This window comes from Silurus aristotelis, assembly GCF_946808225.1.
Source record: "Silurus aristotelis genome assembly, chromosome: 22".
Lineage (NCBI taxonomy): Eukaryota > Metazoa > Chordata > Actinopteri > Siluriformes > Siluridae > Silurus > Silurus aristotelis.
In genome coordinates this window covers 14946387-14971053 of record NC_139595.1, presented here as the reverse complement: position 1 = coordinate 14971053, position 24667 = coordinate 14946387, and the positions used below count along the sequence as shown (strand labels likewise).

Here is a 24667-nt window from a genome sequence, read left to right as displayed (position 1 = left end):
GAACGCGGTGGATGCTAGAATCCGCTTTTGCTGCTTCTTGTTGGCGAAGACAATCATAATGAAAATTCTATACTTTCAAACCGGAAACGGAGCTCGAGAGCCAAGTTTCGCATTTCCGAACGTTTCCAAATGGAAAATGGGTCATTATGGGATGAATGCAACAAATATATTTAGATATGCATAGAGCTGTGTGGAGGGCTGGAGTCACTGTTTGAGTGAACTCGATGTGAGGCAGAGCAGCTCTCTTTCTCCTTCGCCCAGGGGAGCGGACTTGTAGCTCGGTGTGTCGGGAGGAGAGAAAGCGTGGAGGAGAGTGGAGGAGGGTGCACGTGGGCCAGAGGGGCTTCTTTTGGCAGGCGGAGGGAGCTGCGCTGGCGGCTAGCCGGGGATAAAAGGCCTCTACCGTGTCACTCACTTACTCTCCTCTTTGGTAAATAAAGGTTTCTGACAACAAAGGCCAGCAGCGTTTGTCTAGCCTCTAGTGAGGGGGGGATATAAATAAAAAAAAGACACCAGTGTGCACTCTGGATGTAAAGACGGAATAAAGAAAGACTAAGAGAAAGCGATGGAGGAACAAAAAAAAAAAAAAAAAAAAAGAGAAAAAGCCATGAGTGGCCTCAGATCTGGGCTAGTGTAAGCATGTTGATTTTGATTAAATAAAGAACACACGCCCTGCCAAAAGCAAGTACAGCTTCAGCTTGGATCAACAATTTACAAGTCACTCATGGAGGTGTGTGTATGTGTGTGTATGTGTGTATGTGTATGTGTGTGTGTGTGTGTGTGTGTGTGTGTGTGTGTGTGTGTGTGTGTGTGTGGAGAAGCATAGGGTCCTATCTGGAGACGAGATTAAGGGTTAGAAGAGGTCCTGACCTCCATTCCAATCCCCAAAAGTGCATCTGTGTGGTACTAAAGAGAAAAAATAAGCCACAGCACATGCTTATAGGAAAATAATCAATATGAGGGTTGTATCATGTGGCCTGGCATGAAGCTGAGTTACTACTACCGTTCGGAGTTTTATTATTTTTCAATAACACCATGCCCTGAAGTGTTTCAGTCATATTACACCACAGGAATTTGCCAAGAATAACCGTTTTTTTATTTATTATTTATTAAAGAAAGGCGTGTATTTCGCACCCATTTGTAGTAACATCTAATGTTGTAGAACTGTTTAACCAGTAATGGTGTGCGGTATTGACAAAAAGAAAAAATATCTTTTTTTTTTTTATCGCTAACGATAATTTGACAAGATTTTGCTGAGCGTGTTATTGTGCTGGTACCTAAAAGACTACCGTAGACGGCTGACGCCCAAAATTTTTCAAGAGTTTAGATGTTTAGCTTAATGCAGTTTAGAGGGACATGTAATGCTTTAACCTGCAGTTAGAAATGAATAATGTTACGCTGTTTTAAACATAGAATGTTGAATACTGATATTCGAGATAATTTTAAAAAATTAGAAGATACTTTTAATTGTCAAATTAAGTCACTGTTAATAAGCGAGTCATAGCGATTGTACCGAATCATTTGAACGGGTGATTCGTGCAGGAACGAAACGCCAGCATGTTGCTCAGAGGCAGGTGTCTAAAACATAAGTCTCTTAATATCGACTGTTGTATAAAATCAATTCTGCATTTGTAACCATGCTGATTTTTGCAGGGGGGAAAAAACGATATTGCAAAAACGTTTGGGTTTTGCAATATACTCGATAATGTCAAATTGCACATCGTTAAAACGTCAATTACGATATTTTCAAAGCATATCGACGATACATATCATACACCCCTATAAACCAGCTATAAGCCTCCCCCTCTCTCTCGTATTAAATGAATAAGAGGAAAAAAAAAACGGACAATGGAGACTCCTTACATAAAACCTACTCTTGCACCACATCAATCATGACTCACATGTTACTCAAATCCCTGTGCGAGTAGAAACAATACACTATAGAATCAGTACTATATGAGAATGAGTGTATTAATATTAAAGTTAATAAACTTGAAATATTCTGACCAATCAATATGAAGATTTAAACAATGACGTGGTATAAATCTGTCATTATATATTATTAATATCTAATAATTATAGTGACATGAATTAAAAACCTATTTACAGGCAGTGGTTTTAGGGGACGTTTATTTTCCAGATTGAGCTCCTTCTGAGAAAGTGATATTTACACCAGCAGCTTTGACTTGATGTCACCTCGGAGACCTATGAACAATGTTCTATGTCGGCCGACACGTTAGCCTAAGGCATACAGCGTTGCAAAAAGTCAGAGAGAAACGATATTTGTCCTGAAGGAAACCTGTTTAACATTTGCATTTCCACCTTTTTTTTTTTTTTTTTTAAGAAAGAAGACGAAAGGTGTCTTTCTTTTTACTTGTCACATGTAATTTACAGCACAGTGAAACGCTTTCCTCGCACATCCCAGCAAAGTAAGGAACCTGGGGTCAGAGAGCAGGTCAGCGGTGGTACAGCACCCTGGAGCACTGAGAGCTAAGGGCCTTGCTCAGGGGCCCAAGAGAGGCAGCTTGGCGATACATGGGCTTGAACTCCGACCTTCAGATCAGTAACCCCCGAGCCTTAAGCTCTGAGCTACCACTTTCCTAGTTCATGAATATATTACATACAAATAATGCGATTTTAAAATGGTCTTTTTATGTAAAAAAAATACATAAATAAATGTTTTCACTTTAAATAAATAATTACACTTAAGAGGGCATATCTAGGGCTGGGCATCCGACTAGTTTATTAATTTATTTTATTTATATATATATATATATATATATATATATATATATATATATATATATATATATATATATTATTTTTTTTTTTTTTTTAAATTAAATAAATAAATAAAATTCTTTTTCTATTTGTAATTACCATGTCATGAACCAAACCCATAAGTGAGGTCTCAGATCACAAAAAGATGGCAACTGCATGAACTACTATGTCAATCAGTGTTTCAGTTACCTCCTCCACCCTAAAGAACGAGCAACAGGGAACGTCACATGGTACGTGGTACTTTTTGTTGCACTGTAAAGGCGGTAAAGCTTTCACTGACACCTTCAGGGTCCTTAATCCTGTCCTACTAAAACACAAGCAACCTGCTCGCACTCGGGCCTCGCAACCTCAAGCAGGAAGCATGTCGCCTCCCGTTGCTCTAATCCACCAAGCAGAGCAAGTAATGAAATATTGATCACTTGCACCGTGCTGTCTTTTAAGCAGAATGTTGTTTGGTATTTGAGGTCAAGCAACACTAGGGCCTCTTAACCCCTTAACCTCGGCGCACCTAATTGTTAAAGAGTGACGGCTGGAACGGATAACTGCTCTTAAAAAAAAAGAAAGAAAAAAAAAAAAAGAAGAGAAATCTAATCGCTTCTCAAGCTAGAAAGTTTCAATCTGAAAGCAACCTGAGCGCGGTGACAGGCAAGAAATCTTTTCTTAATATCCGCTCTTTTTTCCCTTAAAACCGTAAGCGTATGAAGCGTGATTGGATAAAATGTATCTGTATTTGCTATGATAAAGAGGTTGCAGACCCTCTGCACACAGACATATTGAGCAATTGCTTTTTTGCAGCCGCATCCACGCCGCATGATCTGCCTGGTTTGATCAAAGGGAATAAACATTAATGTCTAATGGGTTATCAGCTACTCGAGCTACTCTCGTCTGTCATGCGTGTCAGCGAGGAAAAGACTGCAAGTCTCTACGGGCGTCCCTTCTGTTCATCTCATTTTCCAATATGAACAGAAACAGAAAAAAAAAAAAAAAAAGAGCCCATAATAGACCATTATTTAAATTTTTTTATTTTTTTATTATTATTATTATTATTTTTTTTTTTTTTTTTTGGGGGGGGGGGGGGGTGGCGGTGGGGGGTATTTATTTATTTATTATTTAGACATAAAGGGAAAGCAATATTTGCTCCCAAAACTGCCATAATCTTCTCACCAGCAATAGCTTCACGCTGCAGTTATGATTCTTATTCGACTGAATAATATGCACTCCACGGGTAGGTTTTTTTTTTTTCCCCTCCCCAACTCTTCTGTTCATATTTTAGATCTCACATGGTGCTTGCTGATATCCTGTCAGTATATCAATCATAGTGAGCCGTCCACTCAATCCGCCCCAGATTTATCAGGGTGCTAAGTCCCCGACTCCATAAGTCGACCCAAACTGTTTTAACGTGACAGTGACTGATAGCTGCCTGGACCAGGGCAACCTGTTCCACTTAGCTTAGCTCACGAACATCCAATCAGGCCTTCCGAACTTCTACTATAGTCCACACTAACACTAAAATCTAAAAATAGTTCTGAAATGTCGGATTCTGAATCCTATATAAATATGTAAAGTATGAGAGTTTTCTTTGTCTTTTATATCAAGTTTTATTTTATAATACAATATTCCAGATAAAAAAATAAATATATATATATATATATATATATATATATATAGCGCCATGAAGATATGACCTACATGAGTTGGACTGGAAGATCTTGAGTGGCTTGCAATAGAGGTCTGACCTCAAGCCTATTAAACACCTTTAAAATAAATTAGAACACTGACTGCACCTCAGGTACCTGATTTCACCAACACCCTTGTGGCTGAATGAGCATAAATCTCCACAAGCACACTCCAAAAATCTAGTCAATCTATATAAAGTTACTGTGGAAGGGTAAACTTAAGAACCTTAAAGACGTATTTGGGCTGTAATTAACATATAAAAGATGTTACAATAACCTAGGACTAAAATGGCCATGAAGAGTTTGCACTCAAGTGTCTATCAGTGTACTGATAACCTTAACAATGAATGATGTAAACAAATGTGAATTCTGGTGTGTGCAGATGCGGGTACTACTGAGTCTGGTTCCTCTCAAGGTTGTTGTCCTAATGTCTCATATCTCAGTATCTTCCTAATGTCTCATATCTCATACCCCCCCCCCCCCCGCTGGTCCTATAATATAGTTATACTTTATTATGCTAAATAAAATGTTAAGCTCTTAGCTGCCATGTACATTTCTCCAAATGGTGGAAGGTTCTTTGTCTTGCGTTAGTTGATCGCTACATTAGCCTTGTAAAACTAAGCAAGCAAAACTTGAAACATCACGTCTTGGCTGAAAAGCCGTGGCTACGTGATTGTGCAGGAGCGTATTTTGATCCTCCGCTTAGTTTTGATCAACTACTTCAAATGTAAGTGCTACACTGTGCACCTGCTCGTGATTATATCCTTGTTTTTCGGCGTGACACAAATGTCTCCTCTGAACGTGCAAAAGCTACACTATTATCTCCAAAAACTTTTGAATGAAATCGTTTTTCTTTCTAACACCACAATACGGCCTCTCTTTCTGCACAAGTGTGTGCGCACGTGTGTGTGTGTGTGTGTGTGTGTGTGTGTGTGTGTGTGTGTACATGAAGTGGAATGTGACCGTTTCAATAAACAGTGAATAGATAATTGTTTTAATTGCATTAATTAATCAGTCTAAGTGCCTCCTTTGTCTTCTTCACTCTAAAGGGCCCAGGGACAGGCAAAAGCGCTTTGACCCGAGGGTGCTCGGGCCTGTGCTTAATTAATGAAATTATCAGAATGTACACTAATAGCTGCCGCATTTATCGGGAGAGAGAGCGTGCGCCGAGGACCGGCAGCTGGCAAGAAAAAGCAAGTGGCTCACAAAACAGAAGGTCTTTAATGGCAGGCTGTCACGAGCTAATTAGTTGAGCCGTCACTCTGCGCAAGTATAAACGGGGGAGACTTGAGGGGGAAGTCGGCGTTTACATGGGGTGCAGCCTGGCTTCCTTTTTTTTTTTTTTTTTTTTTGCTTGTTATTCTTTTTAAATTATAAACACACAGCTCTTCTATGTTGTTTGTTTTGTGTTTGTTTGTTTTTTTCGTTTCACTGAAATAAAACTCATTTTGGCCTAATACAAACATTTCTTGCCATCTCCTACCATCACGGAAAATGAGAGACGGGTAAACACTGCAGAGAATCTTTTGGCTGAGGGTTTGTGCTTGTATGCTGAAAGGTTAGAACGTGTTCTTTTGTTTGTTAATAATGTTATCGTTACAGATTTTTTGATATTTGTAATAATTTATTTATAATTTGTAATCATTTATTTTAAAAAACAATCATATATAAATGCTAATATGGTGAAGTTTTTAAAGAATAGATTTATTCAGCATTTCAAGAAGAATGAAAAATTTATGGAAGGAGTCTCCAGTGTCAAATCTTTTTTTAACAGTCAGAAGTGGTGTTTTTCCCCACTCAGTGTTTCCTACTGAAAAGCAGTCTTCACTAATAAACTTTGTGCATGTCTTGCCAAATGATTGCATGAAAAATACTTTTTAAAAAAGCATCTAGCTCAATCGGAAAATTCGTTCCTATTAAAGTGGGCGGATATGCTGGGTGCATATTTTAAACATTTCCACTTACCTTCTGCGAATCCGGGAGTGAGAACGGCGTGATCTGTGGCCCCGCCCCCTGTCTGCGCTTCGGCTCCGCCTCCTTTCGGTACTGTGGCTTTTCTTTCTGTGGCTGGAGCCTCTCGAGGAGCTGCTGCTGGAGCGATGCCTGCGCCTGGAGTGGCATCAAAACACACACACACAGCTTCTTTTTTTTTTTTACTACTAAATATAACTGTCCATTGATTTCTAAGCTTTGACCTGCATACAGTCCCTAATGTACTGCTGTAAGGAATATTTAGAATAGTTGTGTAAAGTCAATAACGTGTTTTATGGAGTCGTAGTTTCGAGTTAACGCGCAAAACTCTTAATGATAATAGCCAAAGCAGATAATCGGAGCCCATCAAGTGGAATGACTCACCGTGCTGTGTTTAGAAAAGCTGACATCACTCCTATAGACGAGCTACTCACCCTCCCACAAGTGCACACGTGACTCCATTATTCTCCATTATTTCAACTAATGAACTCGCCCACTTTACTCTTTCAGTTTCTTTCAACTTCCCCCATCACTGTCTGCTGCGGACTCTTTCAGTCTACCTGCAGCCTGAACAGAAAAGCTCTTAAATGTTGATTTCATTCTATATTTGCCTAATTAAACTTACAACCTCGTCCAGCAAGGTTCTGTACTCTTATAGCATCTCTTAGCAAGTGACAGAAACAGCCAGGCTTCCAGACTGGGGTGCTGCATTTCAGTTCGACTAGAAATACGAACTGTGAAACTGTGCTCAGATACTGCACTGAAGTCTAGTGTGTGTGTGTGTGTGTGTGTGTGTGTGTGTGTGTGTGTGTGTGTGTGTGTGTGTGAGAGAGAAAGTCACTCATGATTAAGATTCAGTAATATTTACTATTAAAACTATTTCATTTCCCAGTGGCTTGCACCTGTTTAAAGCTACACTATATGAACAAAAGTATTGGGACACATGATCTTTCCTGCCATATGTGGTTCTTTTCCAAACAGTTACCACCAAACTAGAGGCACACAATTGCCTAGGACTTCTTTGGATGCGGTACAATACAATTCCGCATTCACTTGAACTTGGAAACCCAAACCTGTTCGAGCATGGCGATGCCCCTGTGCCAAAGCCAGCTCTATGATGACATGCTTTGCATGGTTTGGAGAGGAAGATCTTGAGTGGCCTGTTACTGAGCTTTGACCTCAGCCCTACTGAACACCTTTGGAATGAATGTGTTGACTGACTGCACCTTAGGCCTCCTCACCTCATCATCATCAGTACCTGCCTTTATATATTTTATATATAATATTATTGAGTAAATGTGTGTTTTGATATAAACGTGAACAGGGACGTGTTAATTTGTGTGTAAAAACCGAGCATGACATCTACACCAGACAACCCAAACTCTATCCAGTCCACTTCCCTCCCTCATGTTATCAAGCCAAATCCCTTCTGTCCTCTCCAAACCGACTATTTGTTTCTCAGACAGCAACTGTTTCCCATCACGTATAATGCACACTGACCAAATGGCATGAATAATTGAAGTGCGACAGACGGCACTAAGAGACTCCCTCAAACGGTGAAAGCGTATGAATGCGTCTGTGGGGAGCGAAGGGGGTCACATGACACGCGGCTGGTCTTTTCATTTTCCTATTACAGTTGTTTCATTTGATATGGGGTTCTCCTGAAGACGAAGACTGGTGCGATGGGGACGCTCGGATACCTGGCAGTTATTGTTGCTATGCTTCTAAGCTTTGAATGATCAGATCAGATCAAGTTCAGATCCTGAAATCGTAGTATTTTCTCTGAAGATGATTAATGAACGTATATGATTTTGCATGCCGTGTTTCCCGTTTTGATTGGACGCTACTTAGCACTAAAAGTGTGAGCCCTTGAATACTGAAAGCATTGATTATATTTCCATCCAATTTGCGGATAATTATCGTTAATATGCAAATAATGTACAGGTTTGCTTTAACCATTAAAACTTGTCCCGGAAAACCGTAGCGCTCCCAAGCAGCAAACCTTAACGATTCGCTGAAATCGTTCTGGTCCAACCTGCAGCTGAGTGAAGCCAGTGGGCATTTCCCCCCCTGCTAATATCCTACAGCTAATGTACACACAGCCTGTTTGCATTTAAAGCCCTATAGCTCCTCCTACTTCCTCACAGGATAAAGTGTCGGTTTGTTTACCCTGAAATGTTTATTACAACCACACATAAGATGTGCTGAATTTTAAACCTACTTTATAACTGAGTACTGGTGAACGTATAACACTCCTGCTGTTCTGGTATTTATTATTCCACGCATCTATTTTAGACTTAGGATGGGGGATATGTGGCGGGATGGAATGAGACTGCCAATGGAAGATAATGTATAGAGATCAAAGTAGTACTGAGTGCAAAAAAACAACCATAGAGAACAAACGTGTGAAAATCAGATTTGATTCTTGTGGTGTCCTGTTGTGAACCTACGGTATTAAAAACCTGTACACGTATTGTACTATTTTATTATTTTTTTTAAACCTACTTCTTGTCTCGGCCTCTGTCTTTGGAGCGCGAGCGGCTTCGTCTGCTCGAGTGTTTACTGCGGCTGGTCACACGGCTTCCCGATGAGCTGGATGAGGAAGACGAGGAAGAGGAGCGGCGTCTGTGCTTCTTTTTGCGCCGACTGCGGCTGTCGTCCTCGCTGTCGGACAAGTGGCGGCCCATGTCCGCTCAGTGCCTTGGTCAAAACGGGGAAAAAAAAAGATGTAATGCTCATTAGGGGCGTATTTTTCGCACTAGGGCTTTCGGTTCGATACGCACGTGTAACGAATGCAATCCTTTTAACATGCGTACCGTAGTTAAATTCTGAGTTTCCGCAGGAAATTTTTTGGTTTTTTTTATTATTATTATTATTATTATTATTATTATTATTAAACTTGAAAACACTATAATGCCACAGGTATAAAAAAAGAAACTAGTGTTGGCTACTTACTCCGTACCAGAAATAAGATTAATTTTGCGCATGCATGATAAAGAATCCATAGCTCTAGGCTTTAATAAAACATTTTTAAAAAACACCATTTTGTTTTGCATTTCTTTCCCCAAACCGTGAATTTTTTGTACCGTTACACCGCTAATGCTCATCTAAGATCCGTATGAAGCATTTTAGATGAGCAGTACATGTTTTCCTATAAGAAGTGGAGCTATGAATCTGTGCATGTTCGTTCATTCTTTACTAAGAGCTATGTTGTTGTCAGGTTCATATACGGTTGAAAGGGGGCGGTAAATTTCCAGAAACTTTCCATGGGAACTTCATCTGGAGAATGCACTGAAATTTACTGGAATTAATCAGAGAATTGGGGAGATTTATACAATCTGCATCGTATACAAACAAATACAAACATTTTGTTTGGTCATAAGTTGACATGGATGCAAACTAATACAAAAGATGCAATGACATTGATGCAAACAAGGACCCTTAACCCTCGACAGTTAACTGCCCTCGACAGTCAGTCGCTCTGGATAAGGGAATGTACGACACATCGCTATTTAGTCAGAACAATCAAAAAGTACACTAAAATTTAATTTGATAACAGCAGTTCCAATGGCAGTTTTTATACCAACAAGTCAACCGTAACCAAAACTATAAAGCTTGTAAAGAATGTGGACAGTCTGCAGGGCTTAGGAACAATCCTGTTTGAAGCTCCACCTTCAAACTTTATGATAAAAGAATGATTTCGCACCAAAATGCTTTGTAGATTATTTGTGCAGTTTATCTTATTAAATGCAAATAAATAAAAAAAAAAAACAGCCTGGTGATGGAATAACTTTAAACACAGCAAGTGACAGGCACCAAAGACTTTCACAGACATTCCACAACATTCAGCGATAAACGGCTGATAAGTCATTCTTGAATAAATAAGATGCTGTAATAGGTGACAAATGTGTTACGGTAGAGTCTAAAAGGGTTTAATCACAACAGAATGTCAGGAAAAGATCCCATTATACAACCCTGTTGATGATTCTTTCTCTCGAACAGCATTCATTTAGAAGTGTTATACTGACTATACCTAAGTTTAGACGTATTTTTTGTGTGGTTAAAAGTTCATTTTTTTTCCGGCACGGGGCTGGAATTCCATGTAACACTAAATAGTCTTTGTAAAAGACAGTTTAAAACAAGGAAAGCGTCTTCCCACAATGAAAAGAATGTATTTCGGGATGATAGGTGCCCAATAAAAGAGAAAATACAGCATAACTCTTCCTCCTTATCCTCAGCCGATTCCCAAACAACTTTTTGCGGTGCAGCTGAACACATCGTCCTGCTGAAAACACCACTGCCAGTGCAATATACTGTTAGCATGGGGGGGTGTACTTGGTCTGCAACAATGTTAAGAAAGATTGTGCGTGTCAAAGTAGCATCCTTTTGATTACCAGGACGCAGGGTTTCCCAGAAGAACATTGTTTAGGGAACACAGTCCTAATGCCATCACATTTCTTTGTAGGTCATGCAAACGCACATGAAGAAAGCAAGTAAGTAGCAGATCTGGAGGGATCATGGATATTGAGTGTTTTGGTGAACTGGGATGTTCGGAAACCCCCCTCCCCCTGTTCACTTGTGCTACGATTATGTATTAAAGGGTTGTAGGGTTCTGAAGGAACATTCTCTCATTTCACTGTGGACTAAGTCAGCTACATATGGTTCAAATGACAATAAAAGCGTCTTGACTTGATTTAAAATGACTCCCGATAGTATACTCTTTTTATTTCAAAGCTTCTATCCAAACATATTCCAGCCATCACGTGTCTCCAGGGTCAAAATGAACAATGCACCGAAAATTGCACCGGAATTTATTTAACCCGTCAGATTTCGTTGTCGGCGACATCAAGGCCATCTAGCAGCCGTACAATAATAATTTTCACGTCCTTTGATTATATGGTCAGAGAGCGCACTCGAAGCTCGCATCCGTAGCAAACTGCACAAGCTCAAATATATCCGTGTAGACAGCTGTTTTCTCACTCCACAATTGCTGACAGAGAAAAATTTATTGATTTGGTTAAAAAATAAATTAATTAAAAAAAAGTTTTTAAGGCAGACTTTTCAAGAAAAAGTCAGGAAATACTTTTTATTTATTTTTTTTTTTCTTAATTACGCTTTTTCAAGAACCATTTTTGCTTTTTAATTTTCTTTTCTGTAGAATTTGGACCAAAAACCCCAGCAATTTTCCTACATATCAAATCACCAGGAAAACCATACTGCACAGGGTGTCTGTGGTTAGAGAACTCGAAAGGAACTGTATTTTTGTCATTTTATGAGGTCAATACTGATGCTTCTGCTAGAGACGACGTATGCGGTCAACGTGAAAAGAGAAAAGTCTTCAGTGGGTTTCTTGCTTTAAGACGTTCGTTCTCGCTGTATGAGCAACCTGTCTGTGATGCAGCATTCTTTTATACTGCGTTTCTGTATAATATTGAGGGTGTTTATAGCCATGGTGGTGTTATAACAGTATTAAGAGGTGGATTGATTCAGGTAGGACACCACAGAAGGACTAAGGTGTGAAATCACAACCTTACGCTTGCCCATTTTTCCTACTTTCAACACTTCAACTTCAAAAACCGACCATTGCTGCCTTGTGTATCCCTCTGCCTGACACATGCCAATTTAACAAGGTAATGAATGTTTACATCAGTCAGGGGTTCATTTTAAGGTTGAACCATTTGTTTGTTTATTTGTTTCTTCAAAGCCAATATGAGACGCATGTAAATATTTATACAAACTCCCAAATATTCTTACAAACCTACAAAAAAACAAAAAACAAATAAAATGTTCTTACAAGTTGTTGTTTTTACCTACTATGTTAAATAATACAAAATTTCTCAAGAAAATTGCATTCTTACCCTTTATCCTGTCTGAAATATCACTGAGCTGAACATGCTAACCAAACCGAGCATTAGCTAGCTCGCTCGCGCAAACACGGCGCCATTATTAAACAACAAATAAAGTATTAGGCAATAAAACATAACAGAATGAAGCACTAAAAATAAACGTTTATTTAACACATTTTGCTTACCGGCTGCCAAGTCTTATAAATGAGCCTCTTTTAGGTCACAAGCTTCAAAACACTCAAACCCAGGCGCCATGCAGTGACACAACAGACATTACTACTCGATAGAGTGACGCGCGAGTTCGGGAACCAACCAGTACAAAAAATCGAACGCAGAGCAATCGCTCTTCTCTTCTCTTCACATCACGTCACCTCTCCTGCGCTCTCATACGTGTGTTTACTCTTATTCACATATTCAGGCAAAAGTGCAATATTTTCGCTTTAAACAATCCTGGAAATATATCTTGTTTATCTCGAACTTAATACACTCTAATTTATTCAGATCACAATTATGCAGAAGCAGCACGTGATAATAATTTAAAATCTTTTCATATATTTATATTGATTTAAATCTGACAGCATTAAATCACACCACTCTACCACTACAATAACCATGCACAATAATCAGATTCACTGTATTTTTTTTTTTATAATATTGTGATTTGAGAATGTTTAATGATGACCAGATCTTTAATTCGGTTTACTAATGTCTACACGCATTTAACTCATCTTTATTCATTACCTGTGTGATGAAAGAAAAACACTATAGATAATGTCTATGCACAAATGTCAATTTAAATAAAAACATTAGCAAACATGGAAAGCCCAAAACAATACAACAACCCCTCGCATTTTATATTTTATCTATTATCATACAAGCAGAATCATTTATGTTCATGCATCGGGTGTGTGAAATCTCGATTTTAAAAACATAAAAAAAATATTTGAATATTTGAATGTTTGCATCATAATAAATAATATAAAAAGGCTGTATTTCTGTGCACGAATCCTACTGAGTCTGCAATGTAGTGTAATTTTTATACATATAGCAAATGAGACAAAATAATTTAGATTCAAAATTCGTTTAGATAGATAGATAGATAGATAGATAGATAGATAGATAGATAGATAGATAGATAGATAGATAGATAGATAGATAGATAGATAGATAGATAGATAGATAGATAGATAGATAGATAGATAGATTGGTTGATGAATTAATTAATAAGTAACAATAACTGTAATACATGAAAAAATTACACACACACACACACACACACACACACACACACACACACACACACACAAACATATATATATATATACGTGTGTGTGTATGTGTGTGTATATAGATAGATAGATAGATAGATAGATAGATAGATAGATAGATAGATAGATAGATAGATAGATAGATAGATAGATAGATAGATAGATAGATAGATAGATAGATAGATAGATAGATAGATAGATAGATAGATAGATAGATAATTAAGGCTATTGTTGCTTGTTTATTTATAAACTATATACAGAGTGTGTGTGAGAGAGAGAGAGAGAGAGAGAGAGAGAGAGAGAGAGAGAGAGAGAGAGAGAGAGAGAGAGAGAGAGAGAGAGAGAGAGAGAGAGAGTGTCCAATTTGTATATGACCAGTAAAACATGAAACTTTCTTCTTCATGGATGTAAGAAAACATTCCGGACGCTTGAAAGGAAATCTGATGAATGCTCATGGTTCTGAAGGCATCATAAATATTTAATAAGGCGAATTGTTGGAAAGAAGAATTTCATATAGATTATCAATAAACGCCTCCAGTTTGGCTCGCCTCGATATGATATACTTGGTAGATCCTGTATCTTGTTGTATTTTGTCTTTTTTAATTTCCTCTAAATTGCTGCGTTCCCACAGGCATTTGGTTTCCTTCGCCGCAAACGATGCATTATTTATCCTTTTTTTTTTACTCAAAATATATAATCATTTCAGCTGTGTGGATAGTTTTTGCAGTAATTAACCACCTCCAGCGCGGATTCATAACAAAGTACTTTGCAATTAAGCCTCTAATAAGGCATAAAGTTGCAGCTCAGGGAATTGAGATATTTATGGTTAATAGGCTGAAGATATGCAGTGGCGTTAATCTGCTTGCATTTAGACCTTATAGATATTCATTCTTTATTATAGACAATAAAACAGACCATGTAAAATACAGAATAATAAAATAGAATATTGTATAATAATAATAATAATATAGAATGCAGAATAATTATAGAAATATGCAACTCTAATGCCAAGAAGCAATACATTCCTCGCGCGTGCACTCCTATGCACTGGTATTTCATTCAAGTGTTAAACAAACTAACATCCCAAAAAAAAGTCTGTTTATCTCCAATTGAGTCAACTGTTGACATGCATCTCAGTCTCTTGCATATAGATTGCTATTTTTTTTTTTTTTTGCACAAGATCGATTTTGGCGATTTTTGGTTGCACCGTTCAGTAAGGAGTCGTCAGTCCTCGTCTGCACGCGCTGCTCGGTTTTGTCGTTTGCACGTGTAAAACCGCACCCCTGCGCGTTGAAAAAAAAAAAAAAAAAAACGCTCCGGCGCGAGGAACCCTAAACTCGCGACCACGGAACCTGCGCTTAATTGCATTCATTTGTCCGTCCTTGTCAATCTTGGATCGATGACCAATAGCATCCTCGTGAGGGTAAGCTGAGGATGAGGGGTTGATAACCCCCCCCCACCCACCCACCCACACACACACACACACACACACACACACACACACATACACACATACAAACACGCATACATACACTACCTCCTCCGTTAGTGCACAGCTACAAGAAGAAGAAGAACAAGAAGAAGAAGAAGAAGAGGAGGAAGAAGAAAAGAAGAAGAAGAAGGGAGGGGGGCTCATCCCGGCTTCCTGAGGGGAGGTAATTTGCACGGATCAAGGGGCCAGGCGTTGCAAAGTATAAATAGTGTGACTTCAATCGCGGCTCAGCGAGCAGCAGGTCTGTAACTCCTCGCGCCGAGTCCAGGAACCGGCCCACATCTCCGAGCTGTCGAGCAGAGCGCGAGCTCCGAGAGTTGGCAGTCCGCACTCAGCTCGTGAGGAAAAAGAGAATAAGATCTCACACAGAGAATAAACACCACTGATGTCTTTCCTTAGACTGTTAAAACTGAGCTTGAGTAAGTGAGTAAAAGGAAAAAAAGAGAGAACAGACAAGACTGGCGGGGTTTCTTTTCCTTTCCCCTTCTTCTTGGGACCAGTGATGGAAGAACTCACCGCTTTCGTGTCCAAGTCCTTTGATCAGAAAGTGAAGGAGAAGAAGGAGGCGATCACGTACCGGGAAGTGCTGGAGACGGGCTCGGCGCGCGCCAGGGAAGCGCTCCAGGTTGAAGTCGGACGCGAGGACGTGAGTAGCGTTCTAGCGCGAGGAGCGGTCGCGCGCTCACCCATCAGAGAAGCAGACATGACGGGACCGGAGAGGACGAGGGACACGGGGAGTCCCAAACTTACAGACGGTGAGGGCTTCACTTTTTTATTTGTTTTGTTTCCTGTTGTTGTTTTTTTTTACCGTCGAAAAGAAGGAGGTCAGTCGATGCATAATGACAAGCTTTTGTTATTATTAATAATAATAATAATAATAATAATAATAATAATAATAATAATAATATTTAAGCACGGCCATAATTGCTAATAATTTGGGCTCGACAGAATTCTGCCTCTCTCCCATTATTCTAGTAATTTGTTTATTATTATTATTATTATTATTATTATTATTATTATTATTATTATTATTATTACATGTACAATTTTATTTTCAGTACATAATAACCAATTAAATATTCCCATCAGGAAACTTTACAAATTTTTCAATCGTACACGTTGCACGAATGCGTTAAAACATTAACAAATACACACACACTCACACACTCACACACACGTTGGTGAAGTGGAAAACGTGTGTACACAGATCCGTCTTTACTCTAAAACGTTTCAAAAAACACATTTCCAAGGCTAGGGCATTTATTATGACTATTACCCGAACTAAAATGATCGGATTATGTTTGGATTATGGAAGTAATAAATAGATTTTTTTGAAAACGAAATAAAAATAGAAACAACCTACTGGACAGGTCAGCATTTGAAATACACACTACAGCATGAGATGCGCTTTAGTTTACAATCCTTCACACTTATTATGGGGCAGTTAATAAAGTTACTGAACTGCAATATAATAATAATAATAATAATAATAATAATAATAATAATAATAATAATAATAATAATAATAATAATAATAATGGTGATGATGTGATAATGATGATCATAATAACGTGTCGCAGAAAGCAGTGATCTGGAGAACTGTAACATTCAGACAAAAATGTGCAAAAAATATTATCTTCGAATGTAAAAATATTATACTATAAAAATATTCTCCATCTGCTTCTTTTTCTTTCTCTTTTGCTTCTTTGTTATTATTATTATTATTATTATTATTATTATTATTATTATTATTATTATTATTATTATTATTATTATTATTATTATTATATAATATCTATATAATTATTATATTATTATCATTATCTTTATTATGATTATTATTATTGTATGTTTTTATATTTTTTATTTATCATCAACGACCATGATAATACTAGTTATAATAATAATAATAATAATAATAATAATAATAATAATAATAATAATAATAATAATAATAGATGCATATATTTGTTCCATATGGTCTATTTAGCTCGTATGAATTAATAATGCATGAAATTATTGAATATTTTTTCCCCCTTGAATATGCACTGTGTTAGTGTAGTGCAGTGTTATATCATTTATAATTTATTTATTTTTTACATTAAAAACCCCACTTGGCGAGCTGTTTATCCGCTGCTGATGAGAGTGTAGTGAGCTGATGTACACCGTGTATATGTAGGTTAGTAGGTGTAAATAATTAAAGAGCTCTGCTTAGGAGAACAAAACACTCGTGACTGATATCAGGCAAAGCAGACTGATGCCTCCAGAGCGCAGCCATTTATTTCAAACCTCCTCAGATCTCAGGCTCGCGTCCTCGCGTGTTGAAGGAAACACGGGTTCTCGTGCACTACTCAGTTCATAGCATTTCTTTATTGCTCGGTTTGGGACCGAGTCCATTCGTGACCCTTCTTGTTTCTTCTTCACCGTGAAGGCATCCTGGAGGTGAAGGAACGGAAAGAGGACGCCAAGCCGACCGAGGATGAGACGCAGACCAAAATCAAGCAGAGGAGAAGTCGGACTAACTTTACTCTGGAGCAGCTGAACGAGTTGGAGCGGCTGTTCGACGAGACGCATTATCCGGACGCGTTCATGCGCGAGGAGCTGAGTCAGCGGCTCGGGCTCTCCGAGGCGCGCGTGCAGGTACGAACCGGTCTCTCTCCGTCTGCTGTGGGTTTCAATGGAAAGCTGGAAAGCACGACTTGCATTTTATTATGCACCTTTTTGGGCTAAGCTTATGTTTTTTTTGTTTGTTCGTTTCGGTTTGTTTGTTTTGTTTTGTTGGCGTTTTTTGGACGAAAAACGGGGTTGCGTTTGTGCACGAGGTTGTGGCTTTACTTCAGATCGAACATGAACCTGAATTGCGTGGTTAATTGCAAACATTTATCTGATGCAAGAAGCCTGCAATGCTTTTCTGTTTAATCCATAAAGACCGTTTTCGTAGAAACAAGAAGGAAGTTTCTGATTCTTGTTTAAAACGCAAATAATAAATAAATAAATAAATAAATAAATAAATAAATAAATAAATAAATAAATATTACTTAATAAATAATACTTAAATACATTCAAAGAGTTGTTACAGAAAATTAGTATGTGGTTGCCATATATTTATATATTAATTGTGGGGGTCACGAAAATTTGTAGACATGGTATATTTTTAGATTGACTGTCTGAAAGAAAGAAGGAAAGAAAGGAAGAAAGAAAGAACGAAAGAAAGAACGAAAGAAAGAAAGAAAGAAAGAAAGAAAGAAAGAAAGAAAGAAAGAAAGAAAGAAAGAAAGAAAGAAAGAAAGAAAGAAATGTTAATAAATAAGAGAAATCACATAGGGAAAAATGAATTAATTTAAATAAATATTTCAAAATCATAATAGAAATATTATGACCCTAAAATAAATCTAGACAAAATGATTGTTTTGTTTATAAATTTTTTGCTTTAATAATTTCTTTAAATCTGAACCCATTTGAAGTCTTTTTGGTTTAACTTTAGGCTGTAAAATCGCTCTCCTTCTTTTTTTCTTGTTTTTTTTATTTTTATGTATTTTTTGTTTTTATTTTTTGTTTTGTTTTTTGCTATAAGTTGACCCCACAGGCGACATCTGTAGCATGTTTTTTTTTTCTCCTCGAAAGGGAAAGGCCATCTGCACAGAAACATAATCAGAGCTACTTGCGCTTATAGTGTGTGTGTGTGTGTGTGTGTGTGTGTGTGTGTGTGTGTGTGTGTGTGTGTGTGTGTGTCTGTGTGTGTCTGTGTGTGTCTGTGTGTAAGGAGAGACGAGCATTTGAGCCGGAGAGCAGTGATAATGAATACACACATCACATCTCGGTGTGATTGATTTCCAAAAAAAAAAAAAAAAAAAAAAAAAAGCAGACAATTATCCTCTTTGGATTTCTTCTAATCTATTCATTTGCGTGCAAAGGAGTTAATATTATTCGCTTTCTGAATATAGCCTTTATCAATATTGTGCAAAAAAAAGAGAAAAAGTGAACTGAGCGCCTTTTTTTTCTGCCGTGAGTCCCAGTGCGCATTGGGTAAAGCGCATTGTGTCCCCCAGTGAGGGAGAGCGCGGATTACCATACATTATATATCATTTTCACGCAAAAAAAAAAAATCTAGCTGTTTGCATGCACACATTCACAAAAAAAATAAATGTTATTTGATTTGTAAAAATGTCTTTTTTACAATGCAAATAAAATCATTTTTTTTTATGTGTAATAAATGATTAAAAACAAATGAAATCCCACACCAGCATCCATTCAATCAGTATTAGTTAGTTAGCAAACAAAAATAATATAAATTTTTTTCGTTTTGCATCCAGAATTTCCTTTTCAACATTAAAGTAAAGAGTCGTGTTGATGAAGTGAACCTCGGGTTCATCTGTGCAGCTTCTGTGCTACAGGAGGCGATTCACAGCAGATTAACATAGTAATGAGACTCCTAATCTCCAAATCCCAGCTGCTGATGACAAAAAAAAATAACAGTTATTTTTTTTATATAATAAAGAGATCGGGTCTAAAAATCTTCAAAAGGGGGCTTTGTGAACAAGTTGTTATGACAGTATTATGACAGTAATTAAGCTGAACTGGGCGCCATTAAGCGACTCAGGAACATGAATTCTCCTACAGATAAAGGTAATTAATTTGGCCCGTCTTTACTAATGGGAGAGTCAGAAAGCCTTGCTCGGATGTCCAAGGCTATAATCTCATGCTGGTGTTTGGTATCAGAAAGTCGATTAGGTTCTTCTGGCACACCGAAGGGAAAGATGAAACCGGGGATGAGAAGGCCAGGGTACTGTGGTCCGATTAAAGAGGATCAAAGCTTTCGTCCTTCTCTTAGTTTATTTATACATTTGGAATCGTCTTCTCTTGTGGTTAAGATGTTTGCCTTTCTTTCTTTCTTTCTTTCTTTCTTTCTTTCTTTCTTTCTTTCTTTCTTTCTTTCTTTCTTTCTTTCTTTCTTTCTTTCTTTCTTTCTTTCTTTCTTATTTGTTATCTATCTATCTATCTATCTATCTATCTATCTATCTATCTATCTATCTATCTATCTATCTATCTATCTATCTATCTATCTATCTATCTATCTATCTATCTATCTATCTATCTATCTATCTATCTATCTATCTATATAGTTTTCTGTCTGTCTGTCTGTCTGTCTGTCTGTCTGTCTGTCTGTCTGTCTGTCTGTCTAGACTGCCTGAATGACTATATTTTATATATTTGATCTGTCTGCCCATTTATCTGTATTTTTTTCTATCTATCTATCTATCTATCTATCTATCTATCTATCTATCTATCTATCTATCTATCTATCTATCTATCTATCTATCTATCTATCTAGTTTTCTGTCTGTCTGTCTGTCTGTCTGTCTGTCTGTCTGTCTGTCTGTCTGTCTGTCTGTCTGTCTGTCTGTCCAGACTGCCTGTTTTACATTGTCTATTTATATAGTTTTCTGTCTGTCTGTCTGTCTGTCTGTCTGTCTGTCTGTCTGTCTGTCTGGACTGCCTGTTTGACTATATTTTATATATTCTGTCTATCTGTCAGCCCATTTATCTGTAATTTTTCTATCTATCTATCTATCTATCTATCTATCTATCTATCTATCTATCTATCTATCTATCTATCTATCTATCTGTCTGTCTGTCTGTCTGTCTGTCTGTCTGTCTGTCTGTCTGTCTGTCTGTCTGTCTGTCTGTCCGTCCACAGCATTTTGTTTGAAAGAGTCTATTAATTAAAGTCCATGGTTAAGCATCATTAATATTTTAGTCTTCACAGGTGATAGACTACTTTTCCTACAGTTGTTGTCTTCCCTTTCTTCTTAAGAATTACGCAAACCCATGAATGTATATGCGACGCTAATGAACTTCTTTCCCTCCAACAGGTTTGGTTTCAAAACAGGAGAGCAAAATGCAGAAAACAAGAAAACCAGTTGCACAAAGGTAAGCGTTCGCTCATATATAAAACACATCAAATATGCGCTAAACTGTTTTCAACGTCAAATCTCTATTTCACAAGTCGCAAATTGCAGAATCCAACATAGAAGTTTATTATATTCATGAATTGCACGTGCTGTTCCAAATCTGCACTACAGTAAAGCAGTATTTAAACCACAGCATGCGTTTAATAATAATAATAATAATAATAATAATGATAATAATAATAATAATAATAATAATAATAATAATTATTATTATTATTATTATTATTATTATTATTATATATGAACAGTGGCCAGTGTCAGTTTGGTGCGTGCTGAGGCTACATTGGGTCCACGACAGCTCATAACACAAGTGACACACTTCCTCTCTTCGCAGGGGTGCTCATCGGAGCTGCGAGTCAGTTTGAAGCGTGCCGCGTTGCGCCATATGTCAACGTGGGAGCTTTGCGCATGCCATTCCAACAGGCAAGTGTCCTCTGTAGCGCGAGCTCTTAGACAAACCGAGTGCATGGAGCGAATGTTGCTTTGGCACGAGCTTGGGCCAGGCGGGGTGCACTGAACCTTGGGTAACGGACATGCAAGCATTTGTTTTACAGCCATAAAAAAGCTCTAATATGGAAATAGGATGATATACTGTATACACACATATACAGTTAATCAATGCACAATAGATTATTTCCTGAGCTTTGGTGATATTTATCATCTAAATTGCTCAGTTGATCTTGTTTTAAAGTACAACTGCTATGCAACCTATACTAAATTCATCTCCATTACCCAGTGATCTCTCTCGAAAACCATTCTACACTCTAAAAAAAAAGCACAGAAAAATTGACTTCAATTGCAGGAAACTTTGGTGTTTATTTTTGGACCCATCAATATTTGTTGCACAGGTGCAACCTCATTTATTATTTGTTTTTAGAGTGTAGTTGCATTCCAGCAGTGAAGTTAATATATATTTCCCCCCCCTTCCTTCCTTCCTTCCTTCCTCCCCCCTTTCCCCCTCCCCACGTGTGCGTCCGTAGGATAGTCATTGCAACGTGCCACCCTTCTCCTTTCAGGTGCAGGCGCAGCTGCAGCTGGACAGCGCCGTGGCGCACGCGCACCATCACCTGCACTCTCACCTGGCGGCGCACGCGCCCTACATGATGTTCCCCGCGCCGCCGTTCGGTCTGCCCCTGGCCACGCTGGCGGCCGAGTCAGCGTCGGCGGCGTCGGTGGTGGCCGCGGCGGCCGCCGCCAAGAACAGCAACAAGAACTCGAGCATCGCGGACCTGAGACTGAAGGCCAAAAAGCACGCGGCGGCGCTCGGACTGTGACACGCCGGCGCGCGCGCAAAGCCGCCAACGCACCCACCACCATTACCACCACCACCGCCACACTTCACCTCCTAACCCGAGGACTTTCTTTCCCTTTTTCCTCCCTTATTTTATTTTTTATTTATACACTAATGAAGGACGCCCCAGAATCTAAAAAGGCTTATTTATAACACGGACTGTGAAACCGAACTGAACCCTGTCCCGGACGCAGGCTTGCAATCTGGACGAACCGGACGTTTGTCCAAGACAAAAACCTGGTTCCGAACACGTGACAACGCAGCTGGGACTTTTGACGCTTGTGTGACACAAATTCTGCATAGACTGCGTTTCGGTTTAATATCTACTTTATTAGTTATATTTGAGGAGGAAAAAAAAATAGATAACAAAAAAAGAGGCTGGCCTCGTTTTATCTGAAACAGAGTTTCACGTGAAAAAGGACACTTATGGATGTCTGTTCGTATGGACTATAAAATGAACAACAAAAACACAAAATCACATGAAAGCTTTTTTTTTTTTTTTTTTAAACGTGCCATCACGTAAGCTCTTGGTGAACTCACATCAGAGAAGCCACGTGAAAACAGTTGGACACTTGGACACCTTTAACGATCACGTGAACGATTTCTTTTGGGGGGGTGGGGTCTAAAGCCAGTGGACTTTTATTTGGGAAAAAACAATTTAAAACAAAGAGAAAAAAACTATCACACATTTAATACACATTTTACATATTATTATTATTATTATTATTATTATTATTATTATTATTATTATTATTATTATTATTATTATTGAGTGTATGGTGAATTTATCACATATCAGGTTTCACATATCACCTTCTTTTTTTATTTTTTTTTATTTTGCAGCTTACACTGAGGTCCAAGTATTAATGTACAGATTCAGATCTTATACTGGGAACATGTGTACAATATGTCCAAATGAAAAGATATTTTTGGTTATTTTGTGCTTCATGAAGACATCGTGGGAAAACGTCTGAGTTTTTTTTCCCATTCACATCGTGTTTTAAAGTCATGTTGATCTCTATGTAATGTTGGTGTTTTTTTTTTGTTTTTTTTTATTTTTTTTTATAAAGTGTACCTGGACTGCAGGCTCGGATCTCCTGGAATATCCCTGAAATACCTTTGAACATTTTTTTTAAAACAAACAAACAACGAACAAAAAAAAGATAATTTCATCATTACTGTGAAACGTGAACTCACCTGACCACAGTGTTTTCATTTCATAATAAATCCACAAAACCTTTTGTACAAGATCTGTGTTTCTGTTCTGTGAAAGGCTGATTATTATTATTATTATTATTATTATTATTATTATTATTATTATTATTATTATTATTATCATCAATTATCCATGGTTTCTTGATTCATAAGAATTATATATATTTTTTGTTACTGATTACTAGTCACCAGTGATTGGTTTGTTGACTTATCACTAATTATTAATGAAATTATTATCAATTTGTGTGTTTATTTATTTATTTTCTTCAGTTCAGATCTTTTGGAATTGGTCCAATTAGTACTCAGAACACTAGTTGAATAATTGTTTTTTTTTTAAACTTGTACAACATGTAAAAATGAATCTTCCCTACACAGAAAATGGCAACCCAGGTGGCACTTAAACCCACAATCCCTGGTTTTACATTTGTAAATTAATAAACCTAAAAATACTTTGCGTTTATTAAACAGGGACCGCACAATTAAAAGAACTTATGAAATGTTATTTTAAAAGGCTTATAAAAAAACATCTTAATTATAATATATTTTAATTATAATCATAATCTAATAATCTTTTAATAGTTTTTTTCACCATGTATTCAATTGTGGATGTCTCTCTCAGTTTATTATAATAATAATAACAATAACAATAACAATAATAATAATAATAATAATAATAATAATAATAATAATAATAATTATTATTATTATTATTATTATAATAAATAATAATTATTATTATTATTATAATTATTAATGTGAGATTATTTTCCAGCAATGTTTTTCTTTTCACATCAACATCCAATACTATTAAATATCAACAATTATATGTATATATTATATTATGTTATTTGAAAATATTTTTTTTATTATTTACTTTTATATTAATATTGTTTGTTTTATTTTTCATTTAGCATTTGACTCGTCTAGCAGGCCTGTGCTTTAATACACACCGATGTTTTAAGCTATTAATTAATAGTGCTCAGAGGGATAAAGGGCGCTTGAGTATCGGGTTCAGACGCCAGTGATATTGAGTTATTGATCCACGCCGGTTTTGAGGAGACGGATCTGAGAACAAGCCTGAAATTTTTCTCAAACCTGACCATTTCACAGTGCAACTTCATCTGACACTCCATCCTCACACTGCACCTTCATCTTA

General features: G+C 37.4%; 2 protein-coding genes across 2 annotated transcripts in view; one reads left to right on the top strand and one right to left on the bottom strand.

Moving 5' to 3' along the window:
* The window catches only part of rsrc1 (arginine/serine-rich coiled-coil 1), a 135308-nt gene extending 122702 nt beyond the window's left edge, over nucleotides 1–12606 (bottom strand). Inside the window, exons 1-3 of the mRNA XM_083526043.1 lie at nucleotides 12460–12606; nucleotides 8934–9128; nucleotides 6423–6566 (exon numbers count right to left, since the gene is read on the bottom strand). Of these exons, the coding sequence (XP_083382169.1) occupies nucleotides 6423–6566; nucleotides 8934–9115 (326 nt within the window). The 5' untranslated portion in view covers nucleotides 9116–9128; nucleotides 12460–12606. The remainder of the gene's footprint in view (nucleotides 1–6422; nucleotides 6567–8933; nucleotides 9129–12459) is intronic.
* Nucleotides 12607–15263: 2657 nt separating this feature from the next.
* shox2 (shox homeobox 2) lies at nucleotides 15264–22670 on the top strand. The gene is made up of 6 exons (XM_083524715.1): nucleotides 15264–15350; nucleotides 15404–15789; nucleotides 17466–17674; nucleotides 20907–20964; nucleotides 21340–21428; nucleotides 22022–22670. Exons 2-6 carry the CDS (start codon nucleotides 15537–15539, stop codon nucleotides 22277–22279), a joined length of 867 nt encoding a protein of 288 aa, XP_083380841.1. The 5' UTR covers nucleotides 15264–15350; nucleotides 15404–15536; the 3' UTR covers nucleotides 22280–22670.
* The last annotated feature ends 1997 nt before the right edge of the window (nucleotides 22671–24667 follow it).